This window comes from Babylonia areolata, chromosome 18, assembly GCF_041734735.1.
Source record: "Babylonia areolata isolate BAREFJ2019XMU chromosome 18, ASM4173473v1, whole genome shotgun sequence".
Lineage (NCBI taxonomy): Eukaryota > Metazoa > Mollusca > Gastropoda > Neogastropoda > Buccinidae > Babylonia > Babylonia areolata.
The window spans coordinates 25,618,481-25,641,876 of NC_134893.1; the positions used below are offsets into that span (position 1 = coordinate 25,618,481).

At 38.5% G+C, this 23,396-nt stretch overlaps 1 protein-coding gene across 1 annotated transcript; it reads left to right on the plus strand.

Annotated features, from left to right (window-relative positions):
• The first annotated feature begins 331 nt into the window (after positions 1-331).
• LOC143292604 (bone morphogenetic protein receptor type-1B-like) lies at positions 332-22,370 on the plus strand. Its single transcript, XM_076603059.1, has 11 exons — positions 332-417; positions 4,316-4,491; positions 5,224-5,344; positions 7,930-8,038; positions 8,457-8,595; positions 9,264-9,456; positions 9,787-9,978; positions 12,323-12,428; positions 12,842-13,017; positions 14,174-14,304; positions 15,007-22,370. The coding sequence occupies exons 1-11, from the start codon at positions 333-335 to the stop codon at positions 15,142-15,144; spliced, it is 1,566 nt and encodes a 521-aa protein (XP_076459174.1). The 5' UTR covers position 332; the 3' UTR covers positions 15,145-22,370.
• Positions 22,371-23,396: the final 1,026 nt, after the last annotated feature.

Below are 23,396 nucleotides of genomic sequence, written 5' to 3' on the forward strand. Positions count from 1 at the left end.
GAAACTGAAACTGAATATGTTCGGTCACAGTCATTATACACGTGTGCATCAGGTCATGCTTTCACACCATTTAACAGTATTCACCTGATATTTGGGCCTCTCAGGCGCCCCCCCCCCCCCCCCCCACTAGAGGTGGTTAAAAGACAGAGTAGTGAGAGGGAGAAAAACTATCAAACATACACACTAACACCTCAATCTAGTGCTTATGTACCAACTAAGTTTTGTGAAAAAAAAAGAAAGTGTCAAAGTGTCCAGCGAATACATGGTCTGGGTGCTCGCACTTACCGGAACAGCTGTGACGTCACACATATCCGAGTCAGTCTTCACTCAAGATGGCCGCTGTTATGCTACAAAGAGATGACAAAATTGTCCACATTTTTGGTGTTTTCCTCTTCCTTCTTCAACTTGTGACAGATGGTAAGCGTATCAATCAATATAATGCATGCCACAGTCCGAAGTTTTGTTTTGTTATAAGCATGTACAACTTTTAAACGTTACTAGTTGAAATCAGTGGAACAGCAGTTGCCCCCATTTGTCCAAAATAAACTGCAATTGTGCAAACATTTTTGGAAAGATTTAGCTCCCAAAGCTACTGTCGGATGAAATGAAAATAAAGTGCAATGTTTGAACTATTTTACCGTCACACAGAAATGTCATAATGAATGCAGACATTTACTATATTTGTGAACTATTGTAATTATTGGAGTGAAACTCGTAAATGATCAGCAAATGACTATGAGACTACAAATCGGGTGCTGGATGCACCAGATAATTTTTTACGGATATATATGTATAGTTCAGTTCACATTGTATTGATAATCGCTCAGCCTACTAACAGACGTAGATAGTTCAATGAGTGCTTTATTTCATACCCCCCCCCCCCGCCCTCCCTCCCTCCCCCCAAGGATCACAATGAATGAGTGAATACTTGTTCAGCATTGAGACAAATCTGAAGTTTGCCTTTTTTTTTCTCTTTTTTTTAAACATTATTTTATAGATGTGTTGTTTATTTGTTTTTATCTGTTTCACTTCTCAGAAACGTGTGTTAGAAAGGAGGTGGTCCACGGGACCTGTTAATCCAAATAATAGGCCTACATTTCTTGAATATTCATAAATAATGATCATTCTTTAGCATGGGCAAGGCCTTGATTGTAGACTTAACACAATAACAGGAACAACCAGTTTATGGAACAAGTATAAATTTTATTAATAACATTCATCATTACATGAAAAGCAGCAGATCAGTTGATACAAATTGACTTCATCGTCTCATTCCTTGTTTGAGGGTGTACATCCACATGGACGACAATAGGACAAATGTCCAAACCCACCCAAATACAACTGGACATTTGTTCTCTTAACACCGAGATGGATGTGTCATTGAAACGATTACATATATATACTAATGTAGGTCAGCACACTTTTTGGACATTTGTTCACTTCAGGAATGAAATGCTTGGACATTCTCAACCTTTTTTGGTCTTTGTCTGATGTCTGACGCCGATATATACACCCCTGCTTATGTCCAGACAAGATGTTCAAACTTAATTTTTCTTTTGACGTGCGCAATAGCCGAGTGGTTAAAGCGTTGGACTTTCAGTCTGAGGGTCCCGGGTTTGAATCTTGGTTACAGCTCCCCGTAGGTAAAGTGTGGAGATTTTTCCATTTTCCCAGGTCAACATATGTGCAGACCTGCTAGTGCCTGAACCCCCTTCATGTGTATTCACAAGCAGAAGATCAAATATGCACATTAAAGATCCTGTAATCCATGTCAGCATTTGGTGGGTTATGGAAACAAGAACGTATCCAGCATGTACACCCCCAAAACCGAGTATGGCTGCCTACATGGCGGGGTAAAAACAGTCATACATGTAAAAGCCCACTCATGTACATGTCAGTGAGCATAGGAGTTGCAGCTCACATACAAAGAAGAATATTTCTTTTCATTAAAGACCAGAAGATTCAGATTGCATAAAAACTTTAGTTAAACAGATGTGTATTTTGATGTTGGTAGTTGTTACATAAAAGCACATATACAAATAGTTTACATATTGTTACACTTAGAGTGATATAATTATACAGGTCCCCTTCTTTTCCCAGAACTCTGTGACGTGTTACTGGGGTGCTGCACAAAGTTAAAAACTGTTCACCAAAATTTCTCCAGTTCTGTCTGTTGTGTTTCAGAGATCAGGTCTCTGCAAATGGTTTTCATGTCCATTACTGGCATTAGGCAATGTTGTCAGTCAGTCATTTTATGTCTCCACCTCTGTCTCACTTCCTCACCAGTTTCGGATTGTATTAGAAAAGCTGTTAGATCTTGTTATGTGGCCATACCAGTTTAGGTTTTTTGGTATCAATCAGATGTCAGCAGATCTTTACGTGATCCAATGTGCTGCTTGATGGTTTGGTGCACTTGTTTAGTGGTGATATGATTAGTGTATCTGATGTTCAGAATAATCATATACTCTGTAAAAGAAAAGAAAAGGTTTGGTATACACATGCTAGTTAATCCATTTAGTGCCAGAGAATTTGTTTAAAAATTTTTTTTTTTTTAAAGTGTTCTGCACTTGCCAGTGAATTTTGAGGATTCATGGGTTATAAATTAGAAAAAAAAATTCTAGCACAAGAACCATAGGAGATACAGAACAAAAGTAAACATTTTTTGAAAGAAAATAAATGTGGATTCTACATCCGGGCTTTTTTTCTTAATTGTTTTGATTCTAGGTAACTATTCATGCATTTCAGAGTGAAGATGATAATTTTATGCATTTAAAAAGTCTATTTCCACCTCCAGAATAACACCCAGAATGAAAAACAAAATACAGCTGGAAATAGCATGTTTATTGTCTGATTATACCTGTAAAATAAGATAAAATGGCTTATATGTTTATGATAGTCACCGCAAATGAAATCATGTAGGTAAATAACTATCCTAGCAGCTACATATATATGACTGTGAGTTAGGTTAAAAGCCAGTCATGTTCTCAGAAATTGAGCTGTCCAGCTTTTCACACTCATAAGTATAAGTATGTCCCCCATCTGAGGAGAGAGCACTTTGATGATATTCCCGTTGAAGTTTCTCTTGGCTGTAATGGATCTGACAAAGTGTCTGCTGTTTATCCAGTTTGTCTCTTCCATAAAGAAGTTGGTCAGCTTATCAGTGACAAAAAGCATGAAAAAGTTATTTAAAAAAAAAAAAAAAATGGCTTGAGATTCCTGTCTATTGTCTGTCAACCCTGGGTTTCAAGTATATTGTAGATTATTGGCTTTTGCCGTTCCTGGTAGTTGGTCACTGTTGAAAGACAGTTCACTGACAGGTTGGGGGCCCGTACCCTTGTTCGACCCTCTGGTCTCTGACCTATTCTCTTATGCCACTCCTCTATCTCTTCTTCCCTCTTCTCAAATTATGTGAAAGTACCGCGCCTTCACTGTCAGTCATGGTCACTTACTCAGAACTGATGTCTGATTTGACAGATGGACTGAAGAAAGTGTTGAATGTTGCTGTCAGTTTCGTCACTATTGTTGTCATCACCTTCAAGTTTGAAAGAATCAAAAGACAAGACAGTCACAGAACCATCTCTCATCGTTATACATAATCATCAGCACGGCTTGCAATGTTGTGTAAATCGGCTGACAGTGACCACTGTCTTCACTTTACAAAGTGTCCAACGCCTTTTTTGCATGTGAAGCAAACCCTCTTTACGCACACGCTCCAAGTGGTCCAGTTAGTGAATCATTATTGAGAAGAAAGGGATCTTCCACCTGATGAATGCTCACTTAGATAGTATGTTTATGATCCAGACACATTAAACTTACTCTTCAGAGTCTTTATGTTTCATTGTACCAGTCTCTGATGAAGGAAAAATCGAAGTAGATGCATGATGTCTGTGGACTTCTTACAGGCTTAAAGTCAAGGCTTTGTGCAGGAAGTCAGCTGATGTCATACATGCACTGCATGGGTTAAGCATTTTGAAAGCAGAAACTTTATTGTAATGATTTTAAACAATTAAAGTGTGGAAAATTACAAAACAGTATGTAAGTGTGAAGTCCTGTAATAATTTTGTTGGTAGTTGCTGGTCATGTGGTACTGGTAGACAGCAAGCTCCATTGGATGGTCTCATTTTGATTGTCTGAAATACAGCCTTTTTCTGTTTAAGATTAGGCGTTGATGTGATGATAAATCCTTCATGATAATAAACAATGGGACAAAAATTGAAAAATGCTTGAGATGTTTATATTTTTTTGACATGTTTGCTAAGAGTAAGATAACTTGTTCTTGTCAAACAACATAAAGTTGTGGTATATGTTTCGCTAGGGAGTGGGCTGAACTGCTTCTGTAACCCATGCCCTGAACATGCTGTGAACTCCACCTGTACTTTGCTGCCTGACAGCAAGTGTTATGCTGCTGTTGATGTGCGGTATTATGAAGGGGAAGTGTTGGAGAGACGCACCTGGGGCTGCCTGCCTCCAGAGGAGAGTTCACTGATGCAGGTGAGTTTTGATTGTTTAGTTTTTCATCTTCTGTCTGGTTCTGTTTGCAAAAAAACAACAACAACAACAAAAAAAGACCCACCCAGTGTAGTTTATGTCTGCGAAAGAGGGTGAAAGAATGCATGAAACGACAGTGAATTTTTATTGTGGTATTAATATTATTGCTTTTTTAGAATGGGTTCCTGGGTATGCCCATACATGTATGCACACACTCACTGAATTATTACAAATATCTTAGAATAAATCCAGTCAGCCATCATATTATACAGGAACAGTTAGGGATTTGTTGAATAATAAGTTGAAAAACTTGGTTTTGTGAAGAAGAAAAAAAACTGATCTCCCAGGGCTCAACATTATCTTTTTTTTTTTCCTACTTGCCTAGTCTGGAAAGACACTGGAGAATTCTCATGTCCGTATAGATTTTGCACTTACCCAAGTTAAAAACTTACTTGCGCCATGCGCGTGCACACACATACACACAGAGAAAGGAGCATTGATACCCTTTTCTTTAACTGATATTTGTTTTATTGGGTTTCACAAAAAAGATAAATGTTGTTCTGGACAGCTAAAACAAGTTTTCTCTTTCACTTGACAAAATATTGCCTCAGGCGTATTTTAACATCATGTATGAATTTTGTTCACAGATAAGTCTTATAGTTATGAGCCTTTGTTTTTTGTGTGTGTGGACATGTGTTCGTACATTGAATGAACTATTTAAAAAAATTTTTCCAGTGTCAGGGCAATTTTGTTCCACATCGGTTACCCAAAGCCATTGAGTGTTGTAGCAGTGGTGACAGATGTAACGAGTTCCTTGAACCAGTGTATGTTGAACGATCCACAACGCTTGCTCCAGGTGAGTACGGAATATCCTTTCTGGTAGTCAAGCGAGTGTAAAATAAAGATCAACATGAGACAGTTCTAATTTCCTGATTTACTCACTCCGGACGATCGAATGCCATAGTGTTCCTAACGCAAGGTAGCGTTCCGAACGCTATAGCGGTTTTAACAATTAAAAAATTTCCCACGTTTTCCTCATGGGGTAGCATAAAAATCGCAGCTACACCAAGCATTGTAAACATGTCAAGGGTCAAATGGAAAGTTTCTTCGTGAGGTTCCGTAACAACACACTCGCCAGCAAGCCTTTGAGTTTGGCATCCCATATGACAAGCTAATCTGCATATCTATTGAAAATGGCGTCGCAGGCGATACAGGTGGAAAGTTTCGAAGCAAACTAGATCACGACAGCAGTTTTTCACTGCTGCCAAAGTGATTGAAATGCTTCAGACTGACTGTTGATGAGAGGGAGGGGAGTGGGCGTACACACAACGTGAGGAGAGGGGTCAGTGGGTCAGGTACAGGGAGTTTCATTCAGTTACTTTGTGTTTTGTATTTTTTGTGATCTTTTTCCTAACCCTAACAAATGGCTCGTCTGCAGGGGAAAGCAAGGGAGAAAACTATTGGTCCGGAGTGAGTTAACATTGTAATTTGTATATATATTTGTTACTTGTGAATTTGAAAATGTACCAGTTCCATACTAAGTGTTGCCTGATCATGTTTTCAGTGACAAGTCATAATGGTGACAATTTTCATCAAACAACTCCCTTTCAAAAACTCATCTTTAACATTTTTGTGAAATGTTTGTATATCAAGTGCCCATTGATGGGCACAGTAACCAGGTGATGAGAGCATTGGACATTAAATTTGCAAAATCCTGTGTTCAAATTTCACTCTTGGCATTAGCACATGGATGGATGTTTTTTCCAATCTTCATTGTCAGCTTGAATGCATATCTGCTACTCATATTTGCCTAAGTGTGTAAGTCCCCTTTGAATACACATGTTGAAGTTCAAGAACACCCTTCCCTCAATCCATGTTGGTGTTCTGTGAGTTGTAGAAACACCATGCCTAACATGCATATATCACCAAAAACAAAGTATGGCTGTATACATTGTGGGGTAAAAACTGTCAGTGCCAAACACTTACTTGCCCACTCATGGCTCTGTACAAGTGAACTAGGAAGCTTAGCCCACAAATGTAGAAATTTAAAGAAGTGAAGTAAAGAAGTGATTTTTGTAGAAATTTCCATTGAGATATGTTTGTGAACGTGCGCAAACATGCATGCGTGTATGCAAGCTTGTATTATTATCAAGTGTGTCTGTATGCATGCTTGTGTTATTATCATTTTTGGTGTCTTCATAATATTTTTTTTAATTCTTTTAACCCTTTGACTCCCGGAACTATTTGTAATTTCTGCAAAATGATCTCCAGTGTATAAAAAAGAGAATCACACACACACAAAAATAATGGTTAAAAAAATGTAAAAGGATATGTTTTCGTAAAGGAAAATGAATGGAGAATATAGTTATCATATGTTCAGTGTTGACAGGATGAGATAACTCCCAGTCAGGGAAGATAACTAAAATTTTTAGAGAACAATACACAAATTATTTTTTGGAAAAAAAGAAGAAAATTCAAGTCTTTTTATTTTATAGTTGGAATGGTGCTATGATATTTTGAAAAGTTTAAGACACAACAACCAAGCGCAGTTACATTGTTTTCCTCCACCATTATGTCATTTTAAACATAAACACTATACAGAAACATTCATATATACCAACACACACACCCTCCAACCCACACACCTACAAACACTATCACGCAATATTACAACACAAAGGCTGACTGTAAAAATTATTTCGGCTTGAAGCTTTCAATGGGAGGGTTTGATATATAGTAGATGAAAACCCCAAACTGAAGGTTTCTTGCTGAAATATTGTTTTATTTATTCCCACTTTTAACATGACGCCACTCTCTTCCTGCTGATGTACCTTGTACAGTTGTAGCATGTTATCATCATCAGGATAACCAGAATCACTTCAGCTGATCAACAACAACATTACTTATGTTTTCTGTTACATTTTTGTAGTTGCTGTTGTCTATGCTGTGCAGAAAATCAAACAAAATTCTAGCCACCCCTTGTGTACTGTATGTCCTGCGAGCCATGTTGACATGGCTGATGTACCTTGTACAGTTGTAGCATGTTATCATCATCAGGATCAGGATAACCAGAATCACTTCAGCTGATCAACAACAACATTACTTATGTTTTCTGTTACATTTTTGTAGTTGCTGTTGTCTATCCTGTGCAGAAAATCAAACAAAATTCTAGCCACCCCTTGTGTACTGTATGTCCTGCGAGCCATGTTGACACATTCAGCAACACTTTGGTTTGCAAAACAAAAAATGCATCAGAATTGAACCAAAACTTGGTGAGATGTTGCTTTTCACATGCATCAAGGCAGTCGCCGTTTGCAAAGAAATATATAATCATGGAATTCAACCAGTGTATCTCTAATGGTGATAAAGAAATTTGATCACTCAACAGGTCCAAAATAGGTTTTATGAAGTACTGATATTAGATATAATTTTTTTTTACAGAGCAAGAAATCCCAGAGAAATATGAGAACATGACGCAGATTGCTTTGCTGATTTCGGTGACAGTGTGCCTCATCATCCTCATCATCACCAGTACCTTTGTCTACCTCAGGTAATGACCAGTTCAGAGGAAATGTATTATGGGGATCAGGTTGAATAGACCTGTTTCGTCAAATAGGTGCCATGAAATCAACTTTCCCCCCATCATTTCCATGTTTTCTAATTTGCATTGCCAGTGTTAAATAGAAACATGCTTGGATCCTGATAGAAATCTGATACCAAAATGAGCTTGGAAGATCAGTTTGTGTAGACAGAAAAAAAATCTGGCCTTATTTGTGGTGTGACCATTAATTCATACTTTGTGGAAGACATGGGTGTACACAGAGGTAGGAAATTGGATAAATATTGGTAAATTCAATGGCTCGCAATATTCAAATAGAAACACACCTATTGTTAGTTATTTTGTTTGGCTTATTGCTTTGGCACTTCAGCAGAATTAAAGTGATGTACCTGTGCAATTGTGATGGTAGGTACAGAAGGCGGGAGCTGCATCGCAAACACCTGCTGGCTGAAGCGGAAAATGAAACGTTCATCCATGTGGGAGACACCCTGCAGGACCTCATTGATCAGTCACAGAGTTCAGGGTCTGGGTCTGGGCTACCTCTGCTGGTAAGTTTTTGGTGTGATATAGTTTTGACATGAAAATCATTTACAGCAAACACATTTAAAACCAAAATATGCAAAGTAATATAATTGTCCTCCATCAACAGTATCATAGATGAAAGAAAGATTACCATATTTATCGAGCAAGTGAAACATTAAGCCATAGACGTGTTTGGTCACCCACATATGACCTACACAAGGACATCGAAAAAATGTGCATGTGCACCAGTAAAGACTGACTGAACTATTGTATTTATTTGAAATAAATTATTTTATCTTTTTTCACAGGGAAATAACAATTGTATATTATTATAAATCATATGAACTGGATGTCTGATGCAGTGTTTGTGTATATTCTGAAAAAAATACACTGTTACACAACAACCTCCCCAGTCTGACCTTCGAAGTTTCGACTGCAAATTGTGACTTGTACTGTCATGAATGACACACTTTATAAAATAACTCTGTATTACAACTACCTCCCAAAAGCAGCTGGAGGAAAAAAAACAACCAAAAAAACGTTGCTCTTGTATGACTTACGAATTATCCAAAAACAACTGAAAATGTATGGTGCCATTGTTTAAAAGTTGCGAACATTATCACAGACAAAAACACAAATTTTTACAGTATGATAATGTATAGAAAATGTTGAACTTTGAATTGAATTGTTACAGGTTCAGCGAACTATAGCCAAACAGATCCATCTGGTCCGCAGTATTGGCAAAGGACGGTATGGAGAAGTGTGGAAAGGAAAATGGAGAGGGGAGAATGTGGCTGTCAAGATTTTCTTCACCACTGAAGAAGCCAGCTGGTTCAGGGAAACGGAACTCTATCAGACTGTTTTGTTGCGTCATGAAAACATTTTAGGTAAGTTGTTTCCTCATTGAGGTGATGAGAATAAATCACAGAGTAGACTTACAGTTGCAGAGTTGACAGTTGGTAGTCCTTGTAGCTTTAACCATGTTATTTTTCTTTCAAATTCTGTGGCTATACATTCCTGCTGTTGATTTTGCAAAACACTAAATACATTTTCCTGGTTGAAAGGAATCTCCTTCATTATACTGAATTATTCATAGCATCCTCATTTTCATAATCAATGCCAAAACACAAAATATTTGAAAAAAAAAGAAAAAAAGTTTAAACCAAGAAATGTACATTGATTTTCTTCATTGTATGGTGTCTTTTGTTTTCTTTCAGGATTCATAGCAGCAGACATTAAGGGCACAGGTTCATGGACTCAGCTGTTCCTGATTACTGATTATCATGAGAATGGTTCACTGCATGACTACCTCCAGTCACGTGTGTTGGACAGCTCTGAAATGATTAGCCTTGCTCACTCAGCTATCTGTGGATTAGCTCACTTGCACATTGAGATCTTCGGAACCAGAGGTGGGTGATTTTCTTGTTTCCCTGTGATCAGTTTATTTTTGTATGAAGTAAACTTTAAAGTGCAAAGTACTTGTTAAGTGGATTTGAATATATAAAGTTTGTATGTGTGTATTCAGAGTGTTTGTGTATTGCGAGTGTGTATTGGATTTGGAGTGTTTGGTGTGTATATAGGTGTGTACTATGCTAATGATGCACTGTTAACTGTATTTCTGTCCCAGTCATATTGGACAAGTATTTGAAAATAAGTGTTCAAAAAGTCATCATATGGTGATATTGTCACAGATATCTTCTTTCAAACTTGATATTTATATAAAAAAAAAGGCTTGATAAGATGTGATCAGTAAGAATCAAGGTCCTCCAAGAGAACAGCCATACTGGTCAAGAAGTCCAGGGTTGCCACAAGTTCTGTTTATTGTTAACTCACTCCGGATGATGGGCCGTGATCAAGGCCCTCTTGTTTACAACTGTTGAGGAAAGACCCTGATTAGGGCTTTATAAAGTTTAGAATTTTTGAAGTGGCTCCTAATTTACAGAATGATATTACAAGCTAAGAATATCTTCACTGACCTTACCACTCTCTATTGCGACCAATAAATGCAGAGTCTGTTGCTGTGCTTGCAAGCAGGAGAGTAATTCTCTAGGTGACTGGTTCACGTGAACAGTGCCTGTTAACAGTGGCATCTGAACCAGTTTCTTAGTCACAAGGCAGACAACAGAATCAGACAGCCTATCGGGGCTGTATAACATTCTGAATTCAAACTGTTTCGAACTCTTTGTGCTTTTCAGGATTCATTTACAAGTCATCAGTGTGCAAATTTCAAACAGAGTTTATGGATACTTTCATCTCACTGGATTGTAACGCAATTTTTTTTTACTTAAATTCGTGGGCCTGTGCTGTTTTCAAATAGCACTCTAACCGAACCAAAAAGCAAAGCACAAACGCAAATCTAGTTGTTGTTTTTTTTTAGAAGAATGATAACTCCCATTTTTTTTTTTTTACTTTTTAATTAACTTAATGATATTAATAAATATATAATCAAAGAAAGAAAATAAGTGTTCGTTTCTCAATTCACTCAAAAATAAATTCGTTTTCCCAACTCTCTCAAAAAATAAATTCGTTTTTCCAACTCACTCAAAAAAATAAACAAAAAGTAACTTCACACACACTACAATGATGGCTGCCCACATCTTAGGTGCCGACACACCCCCAACGGACACTGTGGAACACAGGGCACCACACCGATGGGTGGTCCGCCATTCCAAGTAGTTTTTGGCTTGGCCGCTCTCCCTCAGCAGGTAATCTCTTCCCCTGGGACGGCAGTGGACCAGCGTCTCCCTTATAATGAAATGAAGTATCCCCGTAAGTCTCCCGACTCAACCAGCTATACCCAAATGTCTGCCCCCAATGAATACCTATCAACCATTACATTCACATAAAGAAGCGTTAACACTTGCATCATACCCAGCAGCTCCCAAATTATTCGACTTGTAGCATCCACAACATGAAAAATCAATATTCAGCTCACATATTTTTTTTAAGTAAAATATTTTTCCACATTAAACAGAAACCAGTCTTAGCCGAATGTTGGAAAAATTATCAAGAACAAAAATATGTTTAGTTTCTTCAGCAAAATAAAACAAATCAATAAATACCTTGTCTCAGTGTGCCACGGTGCTGTTCACAACGGGAATGTTTCTGGCCAGTCAAACAGCAATGACTGGCATCAGCATAAATAAACCAGTTTCGGGAAACGGAACTGGCCTAACGTTAACAATTAACAGTCTTAAAAAACGGCATTCACGTGCTTCACAATATATCCCACAACAGAACATCGGCTGGGAACCTTATGTTCCTGTGTGAAAAATTGTCTGCATTTTGAAATAGACATAAAAATCAACACCCACAAAAAGATACCATATAAAAAAAATTGTCACCAACAACGCATATACAAAGCGATTTGTTACATGGATATCCAGATAGCATATGAAGGGAGGAAGTTATATATTTTGTCTCTAATTGATTTGTTATGTCACTGATCAGTTTGGAAAATTAAGTTCATGACTTAGTTTTTGGTGGTTTTTTTTTTTTTTTTTACTAACACATGTAAATGGGCTGCTGTTGTGGAAAGTTGGGGGAGCGAACTGGCAGCAGTAAGTGAGTTAAATCAGGTCTTCGCCAGTATGAATTCTGTTTATTGTTTTGAAAGAAGTATCCAGTTACATGGTTAACATAACTACATGTTGAAGGATTAGATTGATATGACCCATTGTCTGTAGTTGAACAACTAAAAGCTGTCAATCAAGGATTATGTGAGAGATATATGTGACTTAATTCCTTCTTCAGGCAAACCAGCCATTGCTCACAGGGACATCAAGTCCAAAAACATCTTGGTGAAAAAGAATGGCACAGCTTGCATTGCTGACTTAGGTCTGGCTGTCAAATATGTCAGGTAAGTTAAATTTTATTGTAGTGGTTGTAAATAGGACAGTTACAGTAATGCTTATTGATATTAAGGCAGATGGTGAAAATATAAACAAATAAAGGTTCTTATTCTTGCTGTGTAAATTTTTCATACTGGTTTGCAGAAGAGTATACAGATCTGGTGAAAAAGGATTGGAAAAAGCTGTAATGCATATATCTGACTTTCCAAACAGTTATGGAAAGGGGCATCAAACTGCATATTTACTGTGTTTAAAAAAAAAAAAAAAAATCATCATATATCCTATTTTGTTGTGACTTGACATGTATCATCTCATTTTAGTTCTACTGGTAGCTGGCGCATTTAAGTCAACTGAGATGCATTGTATGTGTGATCTTACATTAGTTGTGCAAGTCAGAATGTCAACTTGTGTTTATTGACAGCGAGTCGAATGAAGTGGATGTGGCCCCAAACCCTCGCCAAGGAACAAAGCGTTACATGGCCCCTGAAGTCTTGGAGATGGTCCTTAACGTGAAGAACTTTGATGCCTTCAAGCAGGCAGACATGTACGCCTTTGGCTTGGTCATGTGGGAAATTGCACGACGATGTGTTGTCTCAGGTAAACATCTCAAACCATTGTCCCTTTCATTGGTTTGATTATTAATCAGTGCTTGATGATTAATCTTCTCTTCTTTAGTGTAATCAGCAATGTTATAATCATTTCTCCCTTGGGATGTTGGTGACTTTCAGTTTGATAGCAATCCTGCTGTTTGGAAATTCTGTGTTATGAATTCCCTCTTTTCTGCTGCTGTCCTTGTTTCTGCCTGTTTTTTTCTTCACTTTTGTCTGCTTTTTCAGTCTTCCTAGTCCATTCCCCTTTTGTTTTTTTGTGGGGTTTTTTTGTTTTTGTTTTGTTTTGTTTTCCAGCAAGCTGCAACATTTTTTCTCTCTTTTCTGCAGTCATTGATGTGCTGTTTTGCTCTGGCGACTAAGTAGTGATATTGGTAACTCTGGGATAGGCTCTATTCTGCTATATTTGCTAATATGGCCTTTTTATATAGTTTTCTTGTGTGTCTTTGAAGCTTTGTTCATCCCATTTTTTTTAATGATTTGGTTTAATTATCTGGGGATGATAACTTAAGTGGGGGGGCTGACTTCCTCAGCACAGCGTTATTTGCCGTAAGCAGCTTTAAGCAGGTAAAGATATTATGTGCTGAACTGTGTGTGTATGTGTGTGTGTGTATGCGTGTGACTTTTTAAAATTTTTTTATTCTTTATGAGGTTTTGTTTGAGCAGTCCTGATATGGCCCTGCTGGCTGGACTTTAGCAACAATGTCAAAGTTACAATCATTGCCAATATATTAGTAAAAATTCTTGCCTTCCATTTGACAGTAGAAAAATGATAAAACATTCCTTTCAGGAAATTCAAATGAATAAAGAAGGGACTCGGGCAACTTTCTCTTTAGAAGATGTTTATGTTACATAACTGTATCCTGTCAGAATCCCAGGAAGACTTAACACCTGGCAGTGCAATGGTGTAAACTCTTTGGTTTTCCCATTTTGTAGCAAACATGGCTGGATCCCGTGCAGAAACTGTTGTCTTTGACCATGGGCATGGAATATTCACAAATGACCAATAATCAATGAGCTTTTATTACCTGTTTTAGCTGAAAGGTTGCTGTCTTCCCCTTATTTTTTAACTCTCACCATTCTGTGTTGGAATTTACATTTTGCATGAAAGTGGTCATTTATGTACCACTGGTAACTGTGCACAGGAGTTGCTGAAGATTACCAGGTGCCATTCTACAACTGTCTGCCTCATGACCCTAGTTTTGAGGATGTGAGGAAAGTGGTGTCAGTGGACAAGATTCGACCTGACATTCCTCTCCGATGGCAGGAAGATGAGGTAAGGACTTGTTCCATTTAAAGCTGATTGTTCAGCGTATGGTTGATATCTATGAATGGATTTCATGTTGAAAGGTATCTGTAAGTGACAAATTATTCGGATAATATTTTTCAGATTGGGCTTTTAGTTAATTTATTTTCAGAGTGTGGCTAGATATTGGGTCTCATTTCTGCATTTTGTGAAAGGGTGAGGGCATTGGGAGAAATAAACAAAAAAATTGTTGATCAAAATTAAGATGCGATGTAACGATTTTAAAATTTAATTCACATTAATGGTTGTTTTGCTTTTTTTAAAAGTGCATATACATAGTGACAGCCTTGACATCTGCCCCCCCCCCCCCCCCAACTGATATTTGTCACTAGGTCTGTTTCAAACCACAACACTGTGAGGTCCAAGTAACCTTTGTGCAGAATTGAATGTGACAGTTCTTTTCCTCCTACTCATATGTACAACACTTGTATCACTAGGACTGAGTCTGCAACTGTTCTTTCATTTTGAAGCATGTGATATTCCTTTGAAGTTATTAACAGTCTGTTATGTTTTATTTTTTTAAACTATGTCCAGAATCAACAAGCATGCCTATGTGCAGGAGACAAAGAATGATTCACATTCTACTCATTTATTGTATTTGGAGATGATATTCTGTTTGTATATTTCTGAAGTCGTGATATCCACTGAAGTGATATGTGATGTGTGCTGCAGATCATGAAGGTGATGGTGAAAGTGATGTCTGAGTGTTGGAGCGGCAACCCAGCAGCGCGCCTGACTGCCCTTCGAGTGAAGAAAACTTTGGGCAAGCTGGCAGAGCTTGAAGCAACAAAGACCGGCATCAAATCCTGAAGTTCCCTTTCCTTGGGGTGACCAGACTTGCCATGAGACTGAACAAACTGTAAAACATGTCTGAGGCTGGTGTTCAGTTCCCAGCATGACTTACACTTTCACGGGTCTGTTTCAGAAGTGATTCACTATGAAGACTTCGTAAACACAGAACTGAGGTTTGCAGTGTGAGCATTAGTAAACTAAAGGGGATAGGAGAGTTCAGAAAGTCTTCCTTTTCACTTTCAGTGTTTTATCAGTCTGCTGTATCATAAAAGATTATAATAATGGGAAACAGGTAATGTAGATGGTGTAGTTTGGTTGGTGTGAGAAAATTATTTAATGAAGCTCATGACAATGTACATGATGAACAGTTGCAGGGAAATGGCCAGTACGTATCCAGTGGCAAATGCACTGCAAGTGTGAAAGTTCCTGTGCATGAAAATTTGTACTGTTTAATGCTATGTCAAATGTTGCACAGAGTACTCTGCACACATGTTAAATGATGTGTTGTTGCAGCCCTCACATGGCATGGAATGCTGTAAATTGTATATTGGCAGCTGAATTACAGGGATATCCAAGAGTAAATAACAAACTCCTGTTCCCTGAAGGATAAAGGATGGAATGAAATGGTACCGATAGCCAGCACTCCATCAGCTTTGATGAATTGTACAGTGACATTAAGTGGTCAGAGGCATACATATGTAAGTGTGTGTTTGTGTTACCGAGAGCATGTATTGTGTGTTCATATGCAAGAGTGAAGAATGGAGAGAGAACTGGTATCCAGAAAAGAATTTGCATTTGTTGCAAAAGTTGTTCCTGATTCTTCCCAAGAAAATACTGCTGATTTATTTTTTTTTCTGAAGGAGAGCTGCTGGCTTACAAAATGGCTAAGTATGCAAATGAGTTCCTTGTTGTTTTCGATAATTGAAACAATTCTTTTATTTGTTGACTGCATTTTATTTGTTTTATTGGCAAAATCTTCCTACTTAGTATGGCAATAACCACATTAACTGCTCGGCAAAGCCACGGACAGTATGCACAAAGGCTGATATTTTTACACATTTACATTCATGTTTGTTTTTGTATGCCACATTGTATGAGTACAACATTTGGAGGGTCACAGTCATTGGTGATCAATTCAGATGAGCCACAGGCACAATCAGATGGAACCATTTGATGCACAAAAAGAATTTCCTTGAGTCGGTCGCACAAGAAGATATCAGTTGAGTCATGCCACAAGCTGGAGTCAATGGATTGGTTGGCGCAAGAGGATTGGGAGCAACAGTCGGATCACAAGTACAAGGCCATTTCGGTTGAGTCATGGGGACAGACTGATTTATTTGGGGTACAGGAAAGGCACAAGTTATGATCACTTGATATCAAGCACAAAATAGGTTCACTTGAATTGTGGACATGAGATACATTCATATGAATTACAGGCTCAAGATAGTTACCTTGAATCCTAGGCACAAGATTGATTCAGTAGAAATCACATGCGCAAAATGGATTTTGCTTGATCACTGGCATATAATGGAATTAATTGAATCTAGGCACAGGAATGGATTCAGTTCCATCACAGGAACAAGACTGATCAATTGAATCACAGGCGCAAGATGGATTCCATTGAATCACTTGCACAAGATGGATTCAGTTGAATCACTTGCACAAGATGGATTCAGTTGAATCACATGCACAAGATGGATTCAGGAGAATCGCAATATATGAAGGGAGGTTCATCTTGTTCTTATTTTACAAATTACAGTGGGCAAAAACTGCAGTGGAATACAGAAGTGCAGTAAAAAGGAATGAATTCCTAACTTTCATTTTATGCACAAACATGAATGCAATGCCATGTGTTGAATGGTGTTATACTGATTACCGACATGAAAATGACTACAGAAGGCATGATATGTTTTGGTTGTGACTGTATGGTAAGTTATTGTAAAAGTGATTTTGCCAGTGATGACCACTTTTTTTTTTTTTCTTTTTTAGAAACTTGCATCATTTTTTAGTGTCATATACTAAACTGTATCAGACAAGTGCCAGCAATAACCATTATGAATTAGCTAGAACCACTTTTTTTATTTAATAGAAACTTAGCACATAATTTTTTTCCCCGTTAATTTAGAATTGTGACTGAACTAGCACCCTTGAAGAAGAATGTTGATGTTATTGTCACTGGTTTTTCAGTTTTCAGAAGGTTGTTGGCTATCCAAGGAACATTTTCCCATTTTAACAGACAAAAATACTGGATTAGCAATTGTCAATGACATTTTAAACTAGTGTAAACCTGTTGTTATAAATTGTAGTGACATATATTACGAAAACCACAGACAACCATCTTTTTCTGTTTTTGTTCCTTATAGAGATTGCCACAGGCATATATCACTTCAAAACTATCTATATGGCTGCTAATACCTCATCATACTTGTGTGTGTGCGCTGACTCGTCCTCATTTTGTAAATAATCATTATGATATAATGTACATAGTTACGTACTTAAAACGTTGCGATCTGAATGCATATATATTTTATTTTTTAAAGTAGTGTCCATCATGAGTCGGTCTTTGCATTGATGTGTGTGTGTGTCTTTGGCTGGCTGTACTTTGAACATAAAAAGAAACATCCAGTTGGAGTGATTTTAGCTCTTGGTTTATTGTTGCTGTATTTTTCTCAAAATTATGTAGTTTGGAAACATATTTTACATAATTGTGATCACATTTAATTGCCCTGTTTATTGCTGAAAAAAACAAAACAAAAAAAAACTACTCCTGATTTGTTTCTCATTTATTACCTCATTTCTGTTTTCTGATTGATAGGTCACATTATATTAACAAAACCACTGTAGTTAATAATATTTCATTTTGCAAACCACTGTTGATTGTTTTAAAAGAATTTTTTCCCACCAACATCTGTTATAAATGAATGTGTCTCCTGTTGTTGGACATTGTACTTAATGTGAGAAATGTTTGTTTCTCATGTTTGTTCTGTGGTAGGGAGTACTATTGTACCATAAGGAGTGCTTTTGTACCCTCAGTACCCACCATGTATTCATGCCAAACAAATGTTAATTTGATTTTTTGAGTATGGAGTTGGTTAACTGCAGACATTTTGTTAGTGAGGCATTGAATGAAATTTGAAGGGAACATTGGTAACAGATGGCACATTCTACTTCTGTATTTCTTTCTCAACCCCTTCCCCTGCTTCTGTTCAAAGACAGGCTGCGTCTTTGCTGATGTATAGATGCAGGTATTTGGTTAGCTAGCAAGTCTTTTTTTTTTTTTAATTGTTTGTTTTCACTGGTGGGTTTTGTTTTGTTTTGTTTGTTTCTTTTGTAAAAGCCTTTTGTGTGATAATGCAATGGATCAAAATTTGCTGGGTTGCTTTTGAGAAGTTTTAACTGACCTGTTTTAAAGAGTATATGTGTATGTTTTATGAAAGAGGATTGTGTATTGTGTGTAACATATGTCAACAGATGTACATTTATGTCTGTGTGATCACGTATACCATCAGTGGTGAAAGGCACATGGGCTTGTGGAAAGTCACTGTTACTGCAGGAATACCCATCATTTCAATGTACTTGTGTCATGATATTCTGAAAAGGTCTTTGTGCATATTCAGCATTTCTGAAAACTGAGCAAACAACTGCTTTAGGGCTTTTAATGTTCTGATCTGATGGTATTTTTTTCTGTCAAGACTAGTGTAATACATTGTATATCCCAGTCGTTATTTGTTGAAATGTAAAATGTGTGTGTGTGTGTGCAATTGTGTAACAGGGAATTGTTATCTGGCAGAGATGGAATAGTGTTTTTCACCATACTGACATTTTTCATTTGCTCTTGCCTTCAGGAGGAAGCCCCCACCTGGCTTTAAAATTTGATTTTTATTTTTTTATTTTTTTTTATTTTTAATATCCTGCAGAAATGAGTAATGCACTGTGGTCTTATCCACCTGACTTGTCTTATTCTTCTTTTTCCCCCCCTTTTTTTTTCTTTAACCAGATCACTAAGGTAAACAGTTCAGTGACATGGTTGTTCATGCTCATGTTTCCAATTATGACCTGATCCTTGATTACTTATTCACCACACCCACTTACTCCTCCCTTTGTCCCTTTGATGTTTATGGGAACATTTGCAAGTCTTTCTATAATTATGAGCTTCCAGTGTGCGTTGGCCATGTTCTTAAGTAATGATAATTATATTTGATGTCAACCATTGTATAGCATGTTTTGTTGGGAAATAGTGCATCATGTAAAACATAACACAGTGGCTCTAGAGAGATATAGCAAATGCACAAATAAGAGAACAATTGCAGTGCTTATTTTGTATCATGAATTGACTTAAGATGGGAGTTAGCCAGATAAGTTTTTAATGGAATATTGTACCCTGGTTCATGGATTTTTCAAATAAAGATCTGCAAATATACATATTTATAGAGAGAGAATGGGGGTGGTGATGAGATAATGTCTAGTTGCTGCTGGCACCCACCCACAATGATGGAATACAAAAAAATTGTACCGGTATGTATCTTCTGCTCTCAGTACATTCACATAAAAGGTGACATATATTCATTATTGGTTTGGAGAGTGGCAAGCAAAAGGCAACTGAAGATAGTGTATTTATTCAGTGTCAGCTGTAGTGCAGTGATATCAGGTTGATTCTTATAGATGAAAAAACAGGATTAATACATACTTCAAAGTGAGAGAAAAATATGTCTTGGTGATAGGTTGTAGTTCACATAACTTTTTTTTTTTCTTTTTCAATTTTTCTTTTTTATTGCTGAAGCTGACATGTGTAGTGGTTTAGGAAGGATTAAAGGGTCAGTTCAAGTAGATGGCCTGTTTGTTTTTTTTGTTTTTTGGTCCCACAGAACAGCAGATAATCATTTGAGGGGTCTGTGATTACGTAGTGTATAAAGAGCCTGTCAAAGGCAGAAACTGAAGAATGTGATTGATATGATGATGATATATTTCTATCTTGTACTTTTTAATTCAGAATATTTGTCTTATTTCTGTCTTGTACGTTTCTTCAGATTATTTATATAATTAATTGTTTTTAGACTAAGTTTTTCATTTTTCATTTATTCGTATCATCACACATATATTAAAGAAAGAATTGAACTTCATGATTGTTCTGAGGTCTAGCTTGTTAATTGGGGGAGGGAGGGGGGGCACATTACTAGAGTATTTTAATTTCAGTTAGTCTGGTATATCATGTGTAAACATAAGTGGCTTTTGGGTTTGGGGGGTCTTCAAAATTACTTTAGAATATTGAAAACGTAAACCACTTCAGATGTGCCATCACCCCTCCCTCCCCACCTCCATCTCATAAATCTGCTGAACTGGATTTTGGATGTTAAAGATAGTATGTTTTGGTACATTTTTACATTTGGAGAAAAGATGTTACCGGTACTTCTCTCTCAGAATGGGTAAATACAATATCAGCAGTGATGTGAAAGTAATGTTTTTCTTTTATTCACATAGTCCATGATAGTATATCATGATATGTTTCTGTCTTGTACTTTTTAATTCAGAATATATATTTTATTTCTGTCTTGTATGTTTCCTCAGATTATTTATATAATTTATTGTTTAATTACACATACTTAACCGTGACCCAACTAGTGCAGACTCCGGCAGGGGTCTGACATTCCTGTCCTGTGCAAACTATCCGCCCATGCGGAGCAGACGAAACTACGGCCGATAACCTCCCGGAAGTAGGTAACCTCCCCTTTGTCCCGCTGGTTATCGCCCTCTTTTTCCGGCAGCCATCATGACTCCTGTACCTGTGCTCTTCATACGGCTAAGTTTTTTCGTATTTTCTGTCTGTCTGTCGATTCTCTGGCGTTCTTGTTTGTGGTCAAATTATGTCTCCAACCAGGTCACATAATTATGTAGCTCGATTGGGGAATCGTGCTAAAATTAAGGTGCGATCGCAATCGATTCGCTGACACTCTGGGCCCTCTACTCCTGGCCCTCTAAACAACGCCAACCCGCCGCCTTCTCCACTTCCTCTGCTCCCTCCGGTCGACTCCGGACCTCCGCCACCTCCTCTGGTGACTTCTAGAGGTTTGTGGTCACACACTCAGGTCAGTGTTACCTTTCATGTCGTTTTTATCGATCCGCGAACTCACTCGACGCGATCCGCGTTTTCTCGGCCCTGCCAGTCGGCAGTGTACGAGTCGATCTCCTCTATCTCTTTACCATACCCACAGTTGCACCAATGGAATGGCCACAATCCCTTGGAAGAAAAAAAAGGCAGCTTGTCTTGGATCCGCACGTTAGACTGGGCCCTAAGTGCGATGCGTCCGTGGTGGCGGCCGTGACATCGGATCATGCGACCCCCCACGTGGCTTGCCTCGACCGTCTCGGATCCAATAGCGACCGAGGCGTGTAGGGATGCCCTCCCCTGGTGTAGGGAGGAAGGTGGACCACTAGGGGACACGCTTGCCCATACGCGTGCACCCCTCCCCTTGTCCGGATCACCCGATCCAAGGGAGGCAACCCCTGCTTCGGCACCCTTGCCGGTGACTGCCGCAGTTATTTCCCTTGCACCGGCACTGCTCCTCGCCTTCAGTGCGAGTGTGTGCACGGTCCTACCAAGCTATGCGGTGATGACCCCATCTGCCACACCGCCGAGTGCTGCTGTTTCCCATCCACTAATGGTGTCTCAGCAAGCTACTCAACCAAACAATCAGCAACTCATCGCTAAACTTGCTGCAGCAATTATGCACCACTCTGCCTTCCGGTGCCGCGCCTTGCGCCCACAGAGCAGGTACGTGCACGCCCCATTGGAACTTCGGCAGTGTTGGATTCTTCTGCCCCATTGCCTAACTCTGCTGTTTCCCAGACTAATATTGGCACTTCCACGTTGGAGTACCTCTTATATCATATCATATATCAATATCAAGGCGTGCAAGCCTGACAAGGCCTTTTACCCGCTTGAAGTGGGGAAGAAAAAGAGAGTCCCCACGTATGTCTGTTGCATTTTTCAACATTGAGTGCGCAGTGCTTGAAAAATCAGAAAATATGTAAATGAGTTTTGTATTTAAAGTTTTCACAATGAATGTCAAGATAATTCTTAAATGTATTAATAACTCGATCCTGCCTCTCGGCAGTGCTCGGGCTGATCTTGTCTATCACTTTATCCGTCAACACACAACTGACAACTGAACGTCGGTCCTCTCGCAGGAGCTATTCGCGAGATTGGACCGCCGTTCAGCAACAGGGGGATGCACATCCCACGGCAAGCCGACGGACTTGTCACCCCCCTCGCCCACGACGCCCATAACACTGGATTACGGCGCCGTCATGCCACAGGCCCCGACCGTCTCGCGTCCGATGGCAACCGATTCGGTTGGGATGCCCACGGCACTAAGGGGCATTATAATTATTCCCCTTGCGCTCGTTTTCACCTGTGTCGGTTACGGTGGCATCGAACCACGGACTCTCACACAGAACATGACACTCCTCCCTGTTCAGCGAGGACACGTCGCACAAGGGGGATATGTGCTCTAAAGACACATTCCTTTTCGATGATTTTCGGCGCCAAGGGAGGCAACTCCACATTTGTAACCTAGGCGCTCGAAGCTGTGGTTAGTTTCGCCGACACAGCACATCACTCCTGCTCCCCGTGCTGTCCACCAACGATGTTTTCTTTCGGTTTCTCATTGGGTCCTCATGCCCAGTCAGGGACTTTACACATCTTTGCATAGCAACTGCACTTTTCTTGCTGTTTCTCAGGCTATTGGCTACAGGAAATGCATCACAATATTTCCCCTTCTATCCATTTGATTTATTATCACAAGCAACAATCACGAAATATATATAGAAAAATCTATACAGATTAAAAAAAAAAAAAAAAAAAAAAAATCTGTACATATGGATATATATATATATACATATATATGAGATATATTGCTACATTCATACGCATTTCTGCTTTCACGTATAGATGCGTACTTATCCATCGGTATACACATGTGTATGTGCTTATGGGATAGGTTCAGACGACTTTCATATTAACATGTACAATTATATTTCTATCTCAGTTCATTGACATCTGTTCATTGAGATTCCCTACATAGCAATATAGGCACACTTGCATTTGCGGCCTTCTGTTCACAATGCCCAGAACTCTCTGCCTCTACGTACTGGCACTTTATTCATATGCGTACGTACATCTCATATGTAGGTGCATGGACAGATTCCTTTCCATTGATGATTATGCACACTTACCCACTTACTTGGGTATATCGGTGCACGCTACACGTATG

Excerpts from the sequence above, each read along its gene's own strand:
- LOC143292604 (XM_076603059.1), top strand. The coding sequence starts at position 333 with ATGGCCGCTGTTATGCTACAAAGAGATGACAAAATTGTCCACATTTTT. Across the intron at positions 12,429-12,841 it reads CTGGCTGTCAAATATGTCAG|CGAGTCGAATGAAGTGGATG; the intron begins GTAAGTTAAATT and ends GTTTATTGACAG. Across the intron at positions 13,018-14,173 it reads ACGACGATGTGTTGTCTCAG|GAGTTGCTGAAGATTACCAG; the intron begins GTAAACATCTCA and ends AACTGTGCACAG.